This window comes from Amia ocellicauda, chromosome 11, assembly GCF_036373705.1.
Source record: "Amia ocellicauda isolate fAmiCal2 chromosome 11, fAmiCal2.hap1, whole genome shotgun sequence".
Lineage (NCBI taxonomy): Eukaryota > Metazoa > Chordata > Actinopteri > Amiiformes > Amiidae > Amia > Amia ocellicauda.
In genome coordinates this window covers 5333143-5354688 of record NC_089860.1, presented here as the reverse complement: position 1 = coordinate 5354688, position 21546 = coordinate 5333143, and the positions used below count along the sequence as shown (strand labels likewise).

Sequence of the window (21546 nt, the reverse complement as noted above, 5' to 3'; positions counted from 1 at the left end):
CTTGTCCATCATAAATGGCTATTTGAAGAAGCAAATATTAGTGCTACTGTCTCAGGAAGGTTTAAAAGGGGAGAACTGGACAACCCTCTTATGTTTAGAATTGTCTATCAGCTTCCAAGACCAGGGAACTGCTGGAATATGCATGTCATTTAGCCATTTAAGAAGAAGCCACTGATGGACAAATCTGCAAGAATCTACCATTCATATTTGGTTCCCTGAACTGACAGTGAACCATGTGCAACAGCTAATATAAATCAGTGCCAAATCACTGCCGTGCTTTTTTTTTTTTCTCTCTCATGTCAGCAGTGTGATAAAGGAAATGTTTGCATTTGTATGTATTCATCGGTGGAACATGATCAATGTTGTGGATTTGGTCAAATTATTCTATTTGAAGCTAATTAAAATCACCAGATGAAGTTCTGAATCAAAGTTGTATCCTTTTGAATATACTTTTATAGATCTGAAGCATTATAAAGTAGTTCAAACTAATATTTAAGTGGTTCCAAACATAAAAGGTATAAAACTAAAATGTTTCCAGGGTGATTCAATTGTATAGGCTATATATTTTGTACACTTCTACATAACAGTGAGCTCTCATTCTAATATGATGGGGTTCTGTAAAATTAAAGTGTAAAGTCATGAAGATGTAAAGGCAGAGACGTGACTAGAAAAGGCCCTAATGATGAAACTAAAACATTTGCTCTCTATCGTTCAGATTTCTCATCTGTTAGCAACAAGCAGGCAGTGTGAAATTGCACTGAATGACATTAAGAGATAAAAAAAAAAAAAAGGAGGCAAGGCATATGCACAAGGGTACTCTCCACATAGGGGCACACTTCCTACAGAGACACAGGCCCACCTTTCATCCTGAAGTAGCTGTCAAGTTGTGGGTCACAGCAGATTTGGCAGGGCCACCATGGTCTGCGGTTAAACTTGGCCCACACCAGGTCTCCGAGAGCATACTTCACCAAAGGGCTGGGCTTCTTTTTTGGGCTGCAGGGCTACAAGTCAACATGAGACAACCAGTCAGGAAAAGTGTACAGACCAGGGCATATTCATACACAAAGGCACACACACAAAATAAATAAATAAAATGTAGTTTTCAAAGCTTTTCAGACAGTCTTTGGTCTTGAAATGACCATCCCAAAACACAATGGAAACCATTTTCCTCCATCAATTTCCCACAGTACACAGATCATCTTTCTCCAAGGCTTGCTTTTTACTAACAAACATTACTTGCATTTTATTTGGTTGTGAATTGTACCGAGTTACAATGCTGGAATATACTCACTCCTCTGCCATATCTTGGTCTGGTATTTCAATCTTTTAATGTACAGAGGCAAAAATAAACAATACTGTTAAACATAAATTATTAATCAGTGGCTCAATCTAAGACTAAAGTTTTACTCGCTAATTTCACGTACAAAATCAGCCACATTACCTTGGTATTTCCAAGCGAAATGTAGAACACACTGTATTAGATTCACTGTGAGCAACTGTCATATTAATATGATCATCTGGTGGTTAAAATGTTGATTTTTTATTAGGATTCGAAATCTTTATGAACAATTAACAAAATCTAAACACAATCAAAATCATAAAATAAACTTTGCTATAAACAGCCTTATGTAATTGAAAAGAATCTGCAGACGGAGACTATAACACTGCAAAAAAGTGATTAATCGGAACCAATGACAAAATATAGTTGTAACTATCTATGTGGGTAGTTTGTTTTAGTTAGAGACCAAGAAGGAAAAAGTATGGACATAATGCAGCATTGGCAAATAGGTTGAGGTACCTGATAAAACTGGTAGGCCTATCAGGCTCAAATGAGTTTATATATATATAAAACAAATATATAGAAGACATTTAAGGTCAGTTGGTGATTGGGAAAGTATTAATTTTCTTTGGCTAAATGAACTACACAAAAAGCTAGATGTACCCAATTGTTTTCAGTGTCACATACTCAATTGCTACTGAATGCAAGAGTTTTGCATGTGACTTGTGTTTCTGTAATCTGCATTACAATAGGACTAAAAACCCATAAACCAGGTTTCCTAACACTTCTAGCTACACTTTTAAACCTTTGTTAGATTTAAGATTTAATTGCATTACAATGAAGCACAAAAAGAGGAGTTGTCAATAACTAAAACAATTTTAGAATCCTATAATAATTAGGGAGAAAAAATACATTATACAAAAAGAGTAGGCCTATTTGTTTGTTACCTACAGGTTTTACAGGTTTCTCTCTAAATGATCAATCACTGAATACCCTGAACATAACAACAATGGGCTCAAATAAGAAGTTAACAATTTAGAAAAAAATAAAACAAGAAGGCACTGTGGCTCTCCAGGACCAGGTATGCCCACCCTTGCACTAGATATGCTAAATATTACAGTAAACCTTCCATAAACTATTGTTTTCTATACGATAACACTATAAAAACCCAGATGAAGACAGTCAAAACATTTTTTTCTATATTAAACAAATTGTTGAGTTTGTAATTGAGTGTGCAGTTTACTTTTAAGTTACAAAGATTAAATACAAAACTTGTCAGCTAACAGTTTGTATTGCACCAAACTTAAGAAAAATAATAATATGAACTATGTATTTTCACTTAACTTTGCTACATACCTAGATTATCTGTTGCCAGATTTTCAACATTAAACAGTTACAATTTCCATTAGAATAACAGAGAAACTTTTAGCTCTCAGCTAAGAGGTCTGAATATCACCCTTTTGACCCAAGTGTTAGAATAAATACTTAAACAAATTAAGGATTCATTAAAAGCTTTAAGCTAAAGTCTGGGTGCAATAGACAGTGTTCAGACTGATAAAGGGGAATGACACTTCACTACAGAAATAGTATTTAAAGCTGGAGCTTTATCAATTTTCTATTTTACTTTTTCTTGTTTTTTTTAACTTTTGATATATTGTTTCCCACCCAAAAAGACACTTACCAAATCAATGACTAAAATGGATTACCATCTTGAAAACAAAGTTAATTTTTTTCTGATCCCCAGACATAAAACAATTAATCCAAAAACAAAATGAAAAACAAAAGTATAAGTTAATGAACTTGTTCAACAATATATTAATATCCCTTCTCACAAAACTAATTTTGTTAATGCATATAGTTTTGCTCTCCTTTCAATGAAACTCAAGGTAAGCTTAGCGAGACAATTATATGATAAACAGAACAGAAAATGTCCTAGTTAGATGTCAGACAGATTGAAAATATAAATATAAAGTCATCTTAAGTCTGAGCTATAACTAGGCCTATGCCTATGAGAACTGACCAATTTCACACATATGATAGATTTAAAACATCGTGCCCTGAGGTAAACTGTTTCACAAAATGCCTTGTTCACACATTTTAGGTTTTGGGCCTTTAGGATGACATCAACTGTTCATCAGTTACCTTATTTTCCATTTCAACCTTTAACCCTAACATAACAGGCAACCATAATTCCGTTTACTTTTACTGCACACTCACTATACAAACAATATATTTTAGTCATGCACCCAATTTACAATGTTTTAACTGTATTTTGCTTTTCCATATAACCGTTTGCATAGCTGGATTATATTTATTTTTGCTAACAACCTCTATGCACATTGTAGCTTTCGCACAGTATACACTTTTACAATTTCTTTTAGGTTTAAAATGCAGTTTGCATTTTTGAATCTGGATCCCCTTGGATAAAGGTTACAGCCCAAATAAATTAATAATTGTTATTGGTGATATGCAATTAATCTGCAAATTACCATAGACCCCTACACAATTCCCCAAATCTTAATTTATACATACTACAAATTTGTATGTATTGAACAGGTCAATCAATATGGTTTACTCTGAGGCCTCCCTGTGCAAAGATCCAGAAAATCTAAATTTCTAATCTGCTTTTTGTTTTGCCAAATGCATATAGCCGACCATTTCTTCAATTCAACCTATCATTCAAATGGCATGCTGGCTTCTATGAGGCATTTCTAAGTTCAAAGTTGTGAACTACACACACATGGATCTACATACATGGATCTGTAAAACTGACAAAACAACTATCCCAATTAAACGTCATTTCTTGACTGGTGTGTTGATGCTTAAAGTGAAGCTCCTCACAAATGTGTTATGTTAAGTAACCAATTCAAAACAGGTGATTTATAAGAGCTTATTGGCAGTATTTGTTTGATCAAGTCAATAATCACTTAATTCAGAACAGGTTCATGGTGACCCAAAGCACAACCCTGTGGACACAAGGTGCGGTGTAGACCCTGGACAGAAAGCAAATCCATCACAGGGCAGCAAAAAAAAAAAGTGACACATCCTGGGGTGCAGTACATAGAAGGAGACAAGCACTACCTCCTGTGTTGGAAGCACACACCCGCTGGTGATATGGTCCTGCCGACTATAAAATGAATGCTGTCCTGTTGATCATTGCATCATACCACAAGGGAAGTGTAGGAGGGCAAAAGAGCACTTAGACCACAAATTAAATATTTGTTACATTGTATTGGATATCCTGGTTCGGCCTATTCGGTATGACTACCTGCTTTGTTTACTTGACCTGCTACCAAAGACAAACAACTTACTACCCCTGCTCATGGACAACAACTATGAGATCGCCCTGCCTAAAAGACAGCTTCCTCTTCCCCACCCACAGCTTTCAACCTGCATCCCAGGACACACCTGTCCTATGTCCCCTTGACGTGTCACAATATAGACACATGCCCACACATCAAAAACAAAAAAACTATTAAAACAAATACATGGATATTTATTATTTCTAATAAAGGGAAGCTAATAAGACTCCAATTGCATAACAGATTGATCCATCTCAGCTTTTACAAGCTGAATGTAGTGATGCAGAACAAACTTTTTAATTTTACATCAGTCTTTCTATATAAAATCTACTCAGAATAAGCTGTATATATATATGTTGACCTAACTTGCAGCCTACTGCTATAAATCCTGATCTCAACCAAAACACTGTGCAATGAAGATTTCTTGGTTTCCCAGTAATAATTTAATTTTTGAATAACAAATTAGAAAGAGATTACTCTCTTTATGGTCTCCTTAAAGTCAAAAGTTATTAATTATTAAATTATTTTAATGACAGCTCAATGTTGAGACATGTCAAGTTTAGCACTACAGTTACTCAACTAATCAACTATTAATCTATTAATTATTTACTATGAATCAACTATTTTGGAGGCTAACTCATAAAATGTCCACATTGGTTACCTATTTGAACTAGGATGTATGATTTGTATATTTGAACTCTGCACTTATTTTATTTTTAAACTGTAATTATTTGAATGTAGTACTGTATTAGTGCACTTTTGTATTGTTCATGTAACCTGTAAGTCACCCTGGATAAGGGCATCTGCGAAAAAATAAATTAGTATTATAATAATACAAAAATGGCTGAATCTCCTACATTCTTAAAGGCCACGTTTCTTCCAATTTAAAACTTAAATTCAAAAAATGTAATAACGCTATGAGGAATAAGGAAGCTACACGTACTTTAGGAAATGCCAAACAAGTTTGCAAGTGCTTAAATGCAAAAAGACTGTTTGGAAACCATTTAAACGTTTTACACAACCCCAACTGAAATAAACGCAAAAATGCTGAAGCACCACAAGTCACCAGAACAAACAAATATTTTACATTTTAACCAGATGCTGAACACTGGGGGGGGGGGGGGGTGTTAAATCCAGTATCTCTAACGAAAGGGATAAAGCAGGGAAGAGAAACTCTTAATGGTAAGCTTACAGAATTCAAATGAGAGACAGCAGGCGATGTGTTGCAAGGGTCAATCATGCTTTGGGAGGTTTCAGTGACGGATCTTGACATTTTCAACCCTGAACTGGGGTCCCCCAGCTCCTCAGACTCAAGCCCTCTGCTTTTACGGGGCGAAGTCACCAAGGAAGGTGTAAAGTCGCTGTCCGAATCCTCCTCCTCACTTTCTGAATTGTCCACAGCCATTTCAGCAGATGAATATTTGTGGAGTGGAAGGCCATGCCTGTGTGGATCTGTAGCCATCAATATGTTGACACCGAGAGCACCCTTGTCTGCACTATTGCTACCTGCTGCAGTGCCACAACAAGTACTGCGTTCAGTTACTTTCCTCTTTCTTTCCTTTCTGGTGACATTTTTCAATAGAGCTCTGCACTCCTCCTCCTCCTCCTCCTCCTCCTCTTCCTTCACCTCTCTGTCATCCAACACAGTTTTGTCGAACAACATGGACTCAAAGTGCAGGTAGCCATTCGGGCTAGTGCTTGTATGTCCCAGATTAAATTCCAGGCTGGGAGGAGAGAAGCAGTTCTGCTCCAAGTCCTGATTAGAAGGGTAAGTGCAGGTCTCATTGTCGCCAGGTGATGCAGGGTCATGGGGCAAGGCAGTCCCAAAGTCAATCCCCATGGGGTTCTGCATGTGCAAATCATTAGGGCCGTGGGGATCTCTCTCTTTGAACCCCAAATCAGGTCTGTTCACCATGGAGGTCAGGTCCTGGAGCCTCCGGAGTGGGCTATAGCAGGGGGTTGTGTCTGGCTGATTGTACACGTAGGAGTTTCCAGGTTTGAAGGCAGGGCTAGTGGACAGCTGCATGGCACACTTTGCTTCTAATCCAGCTTCAGTGCCATACTCTTTTGCATATGGAGCGCAGGTTCCACCAGGAATTGGGAGGTCCAGTGGATTGGAACAGCACTCCAATGCATCCCTGATTGTCAGCTCACATGACTGATTCATGCTGTCATGGCTCCATCCTAGAAAAACATTTAAATTATATTAAATGACAAATGAGAGCATTATACATCTAGGCATAAGTGAAAACATTTATTTACAAACATATACACACAAATTGTGTGTGTGCATCTAACTATAAAACATTACAATTTTCCTGCAGGAGGAAAAGGTATTTTACATTATATATATATATATATATATATATATATATATATATATATATATATATAATTGATTATATGGACACTAACTAACTATTTAAAGAAAAGGTTAAATGTGATTGGTAAAACCTGAACAAATGTCAAGGTACATCATGTACATTTAAATTAAAATTCTCAACAATATGGTCACGAACTTCACATATTTCCAATTCTGTCATTCTTTTAAAAATATTCTTAGTGTATTTCACAGACATGTTTTGCAGTTTAAAAATAAAAAATAAAAATAAAAACATCAGTAAGACTTCAATGAAATTACAGAATGTATTAAATAACCAGATCTCTGTGATAATTACGTTTCATGTGGAACACGCTTCGTCTGTTAGTCACATAGCAGCTCGTCTACACATCATACGTTTGACGCGCTCTGCTCCCTTATTCTAAAGTTTACGCTCTATAAAAAAGTATATTTAGAAAAGGATTACCTTAATATATAAAAGAACCTGTTTTCATAATAATACAGCACTACATTGCCTTTAGCATCAAAGTCTAAGTCTTGCAGTACTGTACTTACCATCAACACTAGTTCACACATACATGCAGACGTACAGGCACAGACAGATATACACACCGAAAAATCCCGATACGTTTAACACGTTCAAACCCACCGGAGTTTTAAAATCCACTGAAATCTTACCATTTATATCTCGTACACAACAAAAGGAATGGAAACCCTGACAAATTTTGACATATAACGTGACTTTTTTCCAATTTGTGAAAGCGGATTTGCAAAATCCCGGCTGCACTGCTAGGCCCGGATACTGTGCTCATATTCTTTTCCACTTTATCACTTCACCGGCGGCCCCTTAAAAAAAAAAAAAAAAAAAGGCTTTTTTACTTTCTTTCTCTCTCTCTCTAAAATCAGATCCTTACATCCCAGCGAAGTATTTAAGTGCTGGAAAGTTTATATTTTCTAATTGCTTCACGTTTACAATTTCATTTTAAATAAATGATTATTGTTTCCTTGCTGCCGACCTGCCCCTGGTTATATTAATACAAACCCTGGCTGTGTCTGTCTCTCTCTGTGAGCAACCAATCGGCAGTGCTACCCATCCCCCAGTCTATATAGCAGGATACTTAGCTCACAATAGTGCATTGCCACTCTAGAAAAGAGCGAGAAAATCCCAGTTAACTCCAAGACGTGTCAGCTGAAAAACAGTTTGACCTGATATTTTATACTGTCTAACCCCAACGAATGCCTTTCTCTGTCGTCTCCTTAACCAAATGCACAAATCTGGTGCATCTGTTTAGGTACACCATACCAGTCAAAGCGCGCCATTTGTCCTCATATTCCCTACAAGGGCGTCACTTCCTCCATCTTAGGTTACAAGTAGGATAAGAAAATGTATATAAAACACAGACCCCCCACTTCATACGTTCAAATATATACCAGGAAACACGATGGTTTTCCGTTGTTTGTGCGTGCTGTGGTCGCTTGTCAAAGGCTTACCGAGTCCTTTTCTCTTATTTATATCCTCCAAAATGGAGTCTGCTGAAGTTTCATATTAGGCAGGCCACAAAGTGTTAAATACATCCCGATAAAAGTAATCATGCTTAAAGCGTTACATTGTAATATTAGGTCCTCCACAAATTTGCCAAAAAAATGTTACTTGTTTTGCAAGCATTCCCCTTTGTGTGTGTGTGTGTGTTTAAGACTCAATGTATCCTTCATTGACAGCACAGAAATGTCGTCATGTTTTGCGTTTCTAAAATTAATACATGTCACAGGAGATATGTATCTTTGCTGGAGTGGTAACACGCAGCATGTTAGTGGTAGATGAGTGAAATATTGTATTTTTTGTCTTTATTTGTTGAGAAACGAATTAATTGTTGTTAGCTTTGCTATATTGTCTTCTTTGAGAATTCTCATTTTATATCCGATATTGTATTTAAACGTGCTCTTCATTTGTCGCCAGTCTTCACAGAGAGGAGGGGGGGTTGTGGTCAAAAATACTTAGTTGCCGTCAAAGACAAAGCCATAACGCACGCAATTTCATCCATTTTGGGAATTAAAGCAGTAATATTATCAATCCACACATTTAATTCAAAACAAAACTACGTCTTTCTATTTAACCACCTTCCTTACATATTCACGGTTTTCTTAGTCTCTGCCACCTACAGGCAGAAAAAGGCGTGTGGTAAGCAGGTACCAAAGGAGAGGCACTGTGATCTACTAAACTAGTTGATTGTCGATGTTTTAAACGCATACTGTGTTTCTATTGAGAAATAAGAAAATGAAAGTTTCAGTGCTGAATGTGGTCATCATGTCAGAAACTGTCCAATCCTCTGCACTGCTGTGTTTGTTGTGGGTGCTGCTCAGCGCCGCACATTGCCAGAACTGCAGTGAGCCGAGAAAACAGGGCCTGCAAGCAAGTTCAAACAGCGCCCCGATTGACAAACACACCAAAACACATTTTTTTTCTTTTTCTTTAATTGTCTCTGTTATTCTTGTAAATGCAGAGAGGAAGAAAATAAAACACCGTTTTATTGAAATTATGCTTCCACAAAGTGTAGGTGATTTTAAACAGTGTGACGAATAAGCACTCTACTTCCTGAAGCACACGTGAATAAAAATGTTATATAATAGTGCGTATAGCGCAAGAGCAACACTTTTAAATTACAGAAAACTTGCGTGTTTCACGGGCTTTGTGTGTTAAGTGATTATGCGACCATTTAGTTTTAGTGTTAGAAAACGTTTTCCTTTTTAAGTTTTTGCTTCACAATAGTTGTCCAGTCAGCGCTGAGGTCAGACATATTGGAATACATGGACAATAGTGACTCAAGAGATGAAAGCGCTGTAACAAAAGAAAAAAACGGTGCTTTTATTTCCTGATCACACAGAATACCATACCAATCGCGTTTTTTTATGCAATTGTTAAGGGAAATATGGCATTTATAAAATGCCTATTGTCCATTTGTTTTTGTTTTTTTGTTTTTTTACATGCAGTATTGCACACGCTGTTTCCAATCGCCGATTTAAACGAAACACAATTACGCACAATAGAGGCGTATATTTAATGTTTATTTATATCTATAGTCAGTGTATAATTATTTAATTCAAGTCACACTAGCACTCATTGCAATCAAGTGTGCTACGATTATCTGTATACATATATTGGCACGATTATAATGTTACCTTTCAGTGGTACATCAGCGACGATATAAAGTCGCAGTTATGTTTTAATGAATTAATTTATCTAGTACATATGTTTGTAAATTGTGTGTATATGTTATATATAATTTAAACATAAATGTTGTTAGTTCAAAGATAGTTACATATATATATGCAAATATATCTTAAAACAATAGTCAATAGATATCTGAACAAATCTCAATACTGTACCATATCATATATACCATATGGATAGATAGATGTATTGTATATTGTTGACCCAAATATATGGTGTAAAACTGTGAAATGTAGTCCAGCCATAATGTATATGTGCAGACAACAGTCTCGCCTTGTCAGTGATTAATGTCAATCTGTAGTTTAAGGAAATTCTGTGACATGTCTGTCACTAGTTTGAAGATGTTATGAGGATAAGATTGTTAAAATGTTAACTGTACCATGCTGGACAGTGTAAACATGGGGATGCATGTTCCATCTGATTGTTCATGACTTGATTGCAAGTCTTGCTGTGTGTACATACATATTACACAGATATCATGCATGCATATTAGAGTTGGGTACACATGTTGTTAAACATGTGATCATGCTTGAACATGTCCCAATTCAAAAGAAGTAGAAATAATAAAAGTGCATTTTTGTACACAGTACACTATTTTTTGAGGGGAAGCTGTTGTAAGATGGAAAGTAATGTCCCCTTATTGAAGTACTATGCCCACGATTAAAGCAGTTGGACAGGATGTCTAGATTGGAAATCCATTGTGGAAAGAGTGAAATTCACCATGAGGCCTTGACACAGGCTTTTGTTCTGGAAAAGGGGAAGGCCTTCTTGATATTTTAAGGAAAACATGTGTCCACCGATATGCAAACATTAATTCAGCACCTTCCCCCAGCTCTCCACCCCTCATTTCCCACCACAATCAGAAAAAACCCAAACACATCATCCCTTAGGAAGGTTTACAACAGTAAACAGTTTGCACTGTAATTGGGCTGGGTTCCCCTGATTATACCATTGTATGTGCTTTTTTGCATTGCCTTGCCATGACTTGTATCACAGATTGCTATAACTGTCCAAGTTTTTGTTAGATCATAGAGGTTAAATTTAAGAAGCCAAGACTCAGTCATGTGGGTGGCTTTCACTGGAGAATCCTGAAATGAAAGCAAAGTGTTATGACAATTTGTGGATCTAACTTTAAAGAAAAAGTGGATGGAGCCATCCATGACTGCAGTTAATGTCTTCAACTTTACCACTGTGGATCTGTTACAAGACCAGGCCTCAACATGTGCGTACTGTAGAAGAATTCAGAGTAGTTCTTTGTAGTTGGAAAACTATTACACATCCTAAACTTATTGAATCTTATACACTTTAACAAGAGTGCTATCTGGTTAAGCCAGTGGCTGTGCAGATACTGCTACTATGATGATCTTGGTCCATACACTTACTGTCACCTCTCTCTGTTTATCTATGAATGTCTCTTTGGATCATATTAACTACAATGCTTGCACCTATATTTAATTATACATGAATAGCCGAATAATGAATGATTGCCATTTTGCTTTTTCTTACTTTGTTTATGTCATATTGTGCTCCCAATCTCACACTGGGTGAAATGCAACTGATGCTTTAGTGATTGGCTCATTCAGGTGGAAAACACAAATGACACTGTGATATTTATATTTTGTCCCAAAGCCTCACATGGAAAAGAAGAAAATAAAAAGACAACAAAATAATGTATGCACAGTGTGTGAGTAAGCAGTGAATGCACTAATTTACTTACAGGACTTGGGCATTTTCCTCCTTCTGGTAGATGGGTAGAGCGCAGTTTATTCTCAGTGCTTGTCATTCAGGAACTGGCCCGATTCTACCGCTCCACGCTCGTCCTCCCTCCCTCCTGCTACATTATTCACAACCTGTCCTTTTCTATTGGCTGGTGTGGCATAGAGGAGGAGGAGAAAGCTGCAGGCCCCGCCCACACCGAACAGGGCAGCTGGGGCAATTACTATATACCAAAGGTCAGACTGCATAAGAGTTAATTTATAGATGTTATGAATCTGGACAGTAGCACAAAACAAGCAGCAGTCAATGCATTTTGCAATCAAGGATAGTTTCTGATTCTGCATACAGCTACTGCTGTCATTACAATGACCATATTTCATTAATCCAGAACGAAAGTGTAAATAAATAGCAAACACTTGCTATTATATAATTATTACCATTTAAAGATCTGGACTATAAAGTAACGATAACGATGGTCGAAGTATTTAGGCTATTATACCTGAAAATCATTGCACACAAGGCAATTGTACATTTAACATTCAAGAAACAGTCTCATAAAAAAGTATAATATTGTTTTGTTCAAAAAGTGCTCTAATGTCGGCCTGATTTCTCACTACTGTACCTCCATTTTGCACCACTGACATATGACGCGATTTGGCGGTCCTTGTTTTAGGAGCGAGTCTATCGTTTCAGACACAGCAATTACACTTTTATTTATTCTGTACTGAAATACAGCCATGCCAGATGTAGACATGTAGTGATCATTGTTTTTAATTCAGCCGTCAACATATTTTAGTAACGAAAAGGCAACGAAAGACGGCCATCTTGGTGCAAAACTAAATCAAAGCTGTATAGTACTTTTAATCATTTAGAGAAACAAATTGCAATATTTAGGATTGACTGCTGGGTGTGAATAAACTCTTTCATGCGAGTGATTGAGACTAACCACATTAGTCTGGAGAATTAGTCTGTGTGTTGCTCAGAAATGAACCCAAGGCCAAATAAAGTGTACTGCAACATGCCACACAAATAATACACAGTACTATTTTAATGCACACATATTCGCTGACCTTTGACATGCATTGGACCTTAGAGTTAGTCTTGTGACTTCAGGTGATTAGTGTGAGTTTCTGGGGGGGGGAAGCTGACATAACTATATATATATATATATATATATATATATATATATATATATATATATATATATATATATATATATATATATATATATATGATACGTCTGTATCGTATTGGTAAAAAGCACAGATTGGTTGTGTGAAGAGCTCCCTCTGCTGCTCATCGGCGAAAACTGTCCCCTTTTCAGGACAGGCTGCTGTCTCGACCGCATCAGATTATAAATGTAAAACTACCTGCGCATAAAGGGAATCGGTTTACAAAATATATGGACTATGCACTAGCGGAGAGTTCATTTTACAGTATGGTCCATGTGTTTAAGTTTGATTTATTTTTAGACACGTAATGCTACAAAACACTAGGAATTATGCATTTATCAGCAGAGACGGCCTGTGCAAACAGTAGTTTAAATGGAATTGTCTACTTTTTCTTCTATTCAAATATATCACCTTTTCTTAATTATATATCCTCTGTGTTTATTATTAGCCCCCCCTGTGACGCGAGCAGGATTTCCACCATCTCCCCTTCAACACGTGCACAGGGTTTTCATCCCCCCCTACTGGTCTGTAAATAGTATTACATTATTATTATTATTATTATTATTATTATTATTATTATTATTATTATTATTACTACTACTAATTCTACAGAACTCACACGCAGCTGTCCGTAATCTGGGTTTCTTTGGTGGCTATCATTGAATTAATTTGCAACAATATTTTTCGTATATTCAAAATGTGTTTTTTATGTTCCAACAAAATATTATTGTCGTCAGATATGATACAACTTCTCAGCCATACCGTTAATCGTTTTCTGCACCATCTAAACATTCTTCTATTTATTGTTATTATTATTATTATTATTATTATTATTATTATTATTATTATTATTATTATTATTATTATTGGTTCGGGATTTGAAATTGGTCATGATTATACTAAAATACTTTTTCAAAACTTTGTTGAACGCGCAGTACCGAATGAGACCTCAAGAGGGCAGTCGAACACATTTAAGTAGCCCAGAAGTAGTACATGAAATAAAGTCAGTTTGCAACGTAGAAGATAATGCTCTTAGTGGCTCAACAAATAGAAAAACTGTTGTATTTAATTCTTGATATTCTTGATACATTTATTTATCTTTATAAATACATGGTAAAAATTTATATTTTTCAATTTATTCGGAGGTAGCATCCGCTAGTTCTAGAAGTCTAGGCTAGTAATTTAAATTACCATGAATGATTGCCAGACAAATGACTAAACTGAACCGAGTGCTAGCCTAAATGTTTAAAGTGAAATTATTTACGTCCATTAAACTATAATTTAAGAAAAACAAAAAAGACCGTTTAGACTTTGTCTCTCTAGGACCACAGTGATCTATCAATCACTGATAGAAAGAAACGGAGATGTCTAACGCCCTGTGCTCACACATTCACACAGAGAGCTCCCGTCTCTGCCCCTCACAAACCTGTGTGTGTAAGAGCCTCTTCCTGTTGTTTTAAATTCCTCCTTTCTCTCCTACTGCTTTCAAGCCATGACCTCTGACCCCCCTCCTCCCAGCTGTCAGCTGTCTCTTCCTGTGACAGTTCTTACTGGGCCCAGTCTAACACGGGGCCTACCCCGGCTGGGCAGCCTGCTCTAATGCTATTAAATTCAATGTCATGGCTTATCTATTATTTTACTATTATTATTATTATTATTATTATTATTATTATTATTAGTAGTAGTAGTAGTAGTAGTAGTAGTAGTAGTAGTATATAATAATCATCATCATCATCATCATCAACATAATCATCATGATCATAATATCTTGTATTTATATCCTTTGTGGAAGGGTACCCAGGATAAAGTAAAACACTAAACACAAATCTACTCAAAGTAACAACTGGGTTGTCTGAGGAATGCCGGACAAAATGTGCTTGGCTGAAATGTTTAACTTATTTTTAGTTTTTAATTTTCAATGTATCTACATAAGTGACAGACACTAGCATTAGTTTTCAGAATCTTTAATGAAAATGGTGTTTTAACTTTTGTGGTTGTTGTTTTCTTTTTGTTAACACTTTTATGGCAGTGCAATAAGATCTCTCTGTATCCAGACTGAATTTGCATAAACAGTTTTTTCATCATCAAACAGAAATACAGCTGAAGAATTGAAAATGTCACAATGATGAAATTCACAGTGTCACAGTGATTCGTGCCATTTTTTTTTTGTATGTGAATAGAAATATATAATAAACCAATATCAAGGCTGCATTAAAACACACAAGCAAATACTTGCTTTTAAATGATAAAATAACTCAAGGATTTGTTCAATGTTAAAGCTTTCTTAGCGAATTAACAAAGTCATTACATCACTAGATGGAGCTAGTCAACCTCTTCCTATCCTGTTCCATTCATATCCATTTGAAAAGTAACTGCAGCAATGTCTTTTGAAGAATGGTTGGTTGCCCTGCTTTATATTCTTATTGCTCTGTAGTCACATATAGAAACATTAGCCATTTACATTTAATATGTAAAAATTAATTGCATATCCTCCTCAAAATATGACAGTAATACCACGTAGCTTTAAAAGGAAACAGTGTCTCTCCATAAATATATCAACAAAGTGCCTATGTGTTTCTTTTCCTCACCTTCCAACAGTTTTTGTGTTGAATTGCCTTTTATCACACTTATTAATGCCTACTTGTTCTAGGAGTGCTGTTTGTTTGCTTGTTTAGTTGGTACAGCCATTATTGTTGTGACCATTCATATTATATCTATTGGAGTGGTTATAAAAAGGAAGGTTGGTCAATTTGTTGCTTACTAAGCTCTAATTATGTTGTTACATAACAGTTGAAATGTCTGTTATTAGGTTTTGGTTTGGGTTATGCTTGAAGTGTTAGAGGGTGGAGGTTACTTCTCTGTCAAGGTTTGTATATGGTTAGAGTTAAGAATAGAGTTAGGGATTTGCTTAGTTTAGGTTTAGGGTTTAATTAGGGTTAAGGTTGATATAATCCCTAACTATAGGCTCAGGACTGAGATTAGGGCAAATCATAGCATTGATTACGTTTTTTATTGAGCCAATTGTTTGTTTCATATTATTATTATTTTAAAATTGTAAATAATTTTTCTTCAATTTTCTTAAAGAAACTGAATTTATGTGAAAAAGCCTTCATATTTATGCATTATTTCCTTAACTTGACAGTGTTTCCCCAGATAATATGCTACATGTTATCTTCCCTGAAAAATACAAAAAGCATGAAGCTGAGCAATTAGTTACAATTATAGCGACAGTTATTGGAATTGGTGTTGAAGGAATTCCCAGTAAAATATTCTGTGTTGTTTCATAAAGAGTTGTACACTCTGTCTTACTGGCTCTCGTAGACAAATGAAACTAATGCTGCAGTGCAGAACATCTGGCTTTATATTAATTAGACAGATAGACTCTGGTGGTTGTCTTTAACTCACAGACAATGATCTAACAGCCACAGCAATCGCACATCACATCATGTGCTTTTTATGTGGAACCCTAGGTCAAAAGTTTGGTTGCAAAATATGAAGTACTTGCAGACGGGAAGAAAGCACTGAATGTTGAGATTTCAAATATCTTGGTTTCTGTGAACACAGTGAACAGAAACACAGTGTTTCTTTTTATCTAATCTTCTTAAAAGTTTCTATGGATCAATTTTCTCAACATTGAATGAGTGTCTAAGATAATTACTTTTTTTTTTACAAATGCAGTAACATGTGGTCTGTGCCCCCAACCTAATCAAGAAAGAAAGAAAGAAAGAAAGAAATAATGAATAATATAATTTTCAACAGTCGCTCAAAGCCAAACACAAAGACTGTGATTGCTTCCTAACTCCCTTGGCTCCATCTCTTCACTTCCCCCTACTCTCTCTGTCTCTGACTTAAAACTGCTAGTTTGTGAATGTGTCCTAAAGAAAGCACTGCAAACACACTTTGATGTGAGTACCTTGATGCACCAGCTAAATGTCCTAGACCTACTCTACCTGCTATAAAAATGTAAATTGAATTCCAAGGCGGCCTGAGCTAGTGTCCTTCACAGATAGGGAGAAGAGAAAAGAATGGGTAAAAAAATGTAGGTGCTTAGATCTTTGGAAAAAAATATTTTAAAAGACTGGGATTGTGTTGAGTGAAAGGGCGTAGTGGTGAGTATACCTTTGTATGGGAAAACAGCAGCGGGTTGAGAGAGGATTTGAGGGGCTATTCTGAAAGTGAGAAAGAAACCCTTCAGGAGCAGATTGGGGCTAGAGGATCCAGAGCCCCATGGTTAATGAGAAATTCCTGGTGAATTAAAGGAGAGCAGAGGTCTTCATTTTCTCACTCAGCTTGGCAGCAACCCTCCTCACCCTCACACCCTAACCCTAACACTAGAGGCAATTTTTGAGTTCTGGTCAAAAAAGGGGTAAAAAAAAAAACAGTTAAAACTGTGGATTATGTGGATACTACAGAGCTCTGAGCACTGTATGCTCCTTTATTGAGCAGGCATGCAGAATGCGAGTAGATGGCGTCTTTGCGGGCTGATTCTTTAGTGTCTAATTAAAAGAACAAGCTTTAGGGTACGACTAGGGCTCTTCTGTGCAGCTGCCGTGTCGAGGGCACTATATCCCCCTGGAAACCTGTTTATTGTGACCAAAATGCCCATCGAATAGCGAATCCCTGTGTGCTGTTGAGTTTATTTGTTCTTTTATAATTTTCTTGTCGAACAGTCAAAAAAAAATATTGTTTATATCAATCTTGAAAACAATTACTCTGTTAAATTGCCTTAAACCAAAATGAAGGTTTATCTGGTGATCTGGTGAAGTATCCTATTCATGTAATTTTAATAAAATAAAAGTTTAGATATAATGTTGAAAAGAGGTAGTTTTGTTTGTTATTTTTTATTTTAACTGTACAATTGTGCCATGGTTTAAATTACAGTGGAATTTCACCTCAGCTGGAAAACAACCGTAATTCTGCATTTTCAGGTGCTTATTTCCAGTCTGGTATAGCTGCCCGAAATGAAATATAATTAAATCGCATCCTCTTATACAAAGCATTATAGACGGAGTATTAAGTGTATTAAGTATTTACACTTCATAACACCTGCTTGACCCTGGCCTACACACAATAGCCCATTGTGATTTCCTTCTTGGAGGGACTGACCTATGTTCAGAATAATAAGGTCCACAAGTCAGAAGATATAGTGAATTTATATGCATAAATCATAACGACCATATAATATTATTTAAATAAAATGATCTTGAATATTGCTTTCAAATAACTAGACATGAAATGTTAAGGACCGATAGAAGTGTTCTTTATCTTGTTCTGATAAGACAATATTTAATTCCAATAATTGCCTGGGATTATATGGAACTACCATGATAATTGTTATGTGATTGTATACCAAGTCTGTAAAATTGGGGTGTTACCCTATTTATGGGGAAATTAAGTGCATTCTTTATTACCCTAATTTTGTATGTATATCTGTATTGTAGATTTAGATCTTAATTTATACAAATAAGTCACTAACCTAATTTCATTATAGTCCTTCTGACTAGTGGGACTCATGACTTGTGGATCTTCTGAAAACAGGAATGTCACCCCTTCTTGGATCTCCTAAAAGTGAGGAGATTACATGAAAGACTATTTAAAAGTTACACAATTTTGTTTTGGTATCTCCAAAATAGGGTGTCCTTTAAGCGTTTCACAAAAAGGGTTAAAAGCACAGAGTATTAAAACAGAACTCGAATAATACAACCCTCTTTTGTGATTAATTAAGGAACTTAATTACATGTCCTTGGTTGTGTATTTAATTTGCTGTAACCACTCTCTATACTCACTTATTTGTATTCCATGTATAATGTATTGGACTGATGCAATTTATGCAGTATACAGTATATAATAATGAAATCATATACAATGGAACATAAACTGATCGCAAACAGTAAAAAGGTACATAGCTTAATATTATTTCGAGTGGTTTAAATGAGGGGTCTCAAATGACGACTACAGTCTTCCAACTTTTGCTCCAACCCAGCTACCAATAACTTAATTGGTCTGATTAGCTGATTAACTGAACAAATGAAACACTTCTCTACAAGTGGAAAAATATGTTAAAAGCAGTGTACGTTAAATCAAAAGAATATTGTAAGCCATGCACTGTAAAGAGACCTTTAAATAATATTACACGTCTTAATAGTACTAAGAACGAATTGATTAAGTTGTTGAGAACACCAGCTGGAACAAAGAGCAGAAGAAACCGTGGTTCCCCAGGTTCCAATTGTTAAATACAGAACAACCTAAATAACAAAGCAATCATTTATACAGTGAAATACAAGGGTAAAAAAATACACTATATAGGCAACTACAGAGCAAATTAGATAGCTACTATTCATCCTGAAATTTCTCTCTCTCTACATCAAAACCAATGTTGTGCTACATGCATAGTTATTATACTCTCTCATCTGATACTTAAGATTTTCTTTGGATTGGACCACTTTCAGTTAATTTAAATGTGTGTGTGTGTGCGCGCACGGCTGCAATATTTTTGCAGGTTTGTCAGGTCTGATAGAGTTGTCCATTCATCCTCCCTTTTCCTCTTTTACTGTGCCCCCACTGCTGTATCTGTAATCACATTTCAATTTCACCTGGAATTGTTGCTATACAACTTCTAAATGTCTTAACTCCAGTGCCCCGCTTTCTCTCAATCCAGCTAATTTTCCACCACACTAAACTGTAAAAGTGTCATGTAGTTGCTCCTTTCCCTAGCTATACTGTGAAATCTTAATCATCACAGTGGTAGATCCAATATAAGCCCGGCTTTCAATGTTAACATTGTCTTTCATTTTAATTCATGTTAAATTAATCACACATCATGAAAAAACATTATAGCCCTGTTTCCTTCTGTAAATGTTCTACAGCATGTTACAATATACGTACAATAACATTTATTTTATATTAGTTTAATTCTTATTACCCTGTACACAAAATGCACTCAATCCACTTTATGCCACCTTTGAAATCATTATAAAATAGCAATAGTAATATTGAAGATACTAAATCATTAATTTCATTATATATATATATATATATATATATATATATATATATACATACAGTGCATCCGGAAAGTATTCACAGCGCTTCACTTTTTCCACATTTTGTTATGTTACAGCCTTATTCCAAAATGGATTAAATTCATTATTTTCCTCAAAATTCTACAAACAATACCCCATAATGACAACGTGAAAGAAGTTTTTAGAAATCTTTGCAAACTTATAAAAAAAAAAAAAAAAAAAAAAGCACATGTACATAAGTATTCACAGCCTTTGCCATGACACTCAAAATTGAGCTCAGGTGCATCCTGTTTCCACTGATCATCCTTGAGATGTTTCTACCACTTGAAGTCCACCTGTGGTAAATTCAGTTGATTGGACATGATTTAGAAAGGCACACACCTGTCTATATAAGGTCCCACAGTTAACAGTGCATGTCAGAGCACAAACCAAGCCATGAAGTCCAAGGAATTGTCTGTAGACTGCTAAGACAGGATTGTATTGAGGCACAGATCTGGGGAAGGGTACAGAAAAAATTCTGCAGCATTGAAGGTCCCAATGAGCACAGTGGCCTCCATCATCCATAAATGGAAGAAGTTTGGAACCACCAGGACTCTTCCTAGAGCTGGCCACCCGGCCAAACTGAGCGATCGGGGGAGAAGGGCCTTAGTCAGGGAGGTGACCAAGAACCCGATGGTCACTCTAACAGAGCTCCAGCGTGTCTCTGTGGAGAGCGGAGAACCTTCCAGAAGAACAACCATCTCTGCAGCATTCCACCAATCAGGCCTGTATGGTAGAGTGGCCAGACTGAAGCCACTCCTCAGTAAAGGGCACATGACCGCCCGCCTGGAGTTTGACAAAAGGCACCTGAAGGACTCTCGGACCATGAGAAACAAAATTCTCTGGTTTGATGAAACAAAGCTTGAACTCGTGTCTGGAGGAAACGAGGCACCGCTCATCACCTGGCCAGTACCATCTCTACAGTGAAGCATGGTGGTGGCAGCATCATGCTGTGGGGATGTTTTTCAGCGGCAGGAACTCTGAGACTAGTCAGGATTGAGGGGAAAGATGAATGCAGCAATGTACAGAGACATCCTTGATGAAAACCTGCTCCAGAGCGCTCTGGACCTCAGACTGGGGCGAAGGTTCATCTTTCAACAGGACAAGGACCCTAAGCACACAGCCAAGATAACAAAGGAGTGGCTACAGGACAACTCTGTGAATGTCCTTGAGTGGCCCAGCCAGAGCCCAGACTTGAACCTGATTGAACAGCTCTGAAGAGATCTGAAAATGGCTGTGCACCGACGCTCCCCATCCAACCTGATGGAGCTTGAGAGGTCCTGCAAAGAAGAATGGGAGAAACTGCCCAAAAATAGGTGTGCCAAGCTTGTAGCATCATACTCAAAAAGACTTGAGGCTGTACTTGGTGCCAAAGGTGCTACAATAAAGTATTGAGCAAAGGCTGTGAATACTTATGTAATGTGCTTTTTTTTGTTTTTTATTTTT

General features: G+C 36.4%; 1 protein-coding gene across 3 annotated transcripts in view; it reads right to left on the bottom strand.

Moving 5' to 3' along the window:
* nsd1b (nuclear receptor binding SET domain protein 1b) overlaps positions 1–11937 on the bottom strand; it is an 82955-nt gene extending 71018 nt beyond the window's left edge. Inside the window, exons 1-3 of one of the 3 annotated variants that reach the window (XM_066716443.1) lie at positions 11869–11937; positions 5774–6765; positions 860–1001 (exon numbers count right to left, since the gene is read on the bottom strand). In XM_066716443.1, the coding sequence (XP_066572540.1) occupies positions 860–1001; positions 5774–6748 (1117 nt within the window). In that variant the 5' untranslated portion in view covers positions 6749–6765; positions 11869–11937. Of the gene's footprint in view, positions 1–859; positions 1002–5773; positions 6766–7600; positions 8196–11868 lie in introns of those variants that run through there. The other 2 variants (XM_066716444.1, XM_066716442.1) reach the window with 2 other exon arrangements.
* Positions 11938–21546: the final 9609 nt, after the last annotated feature.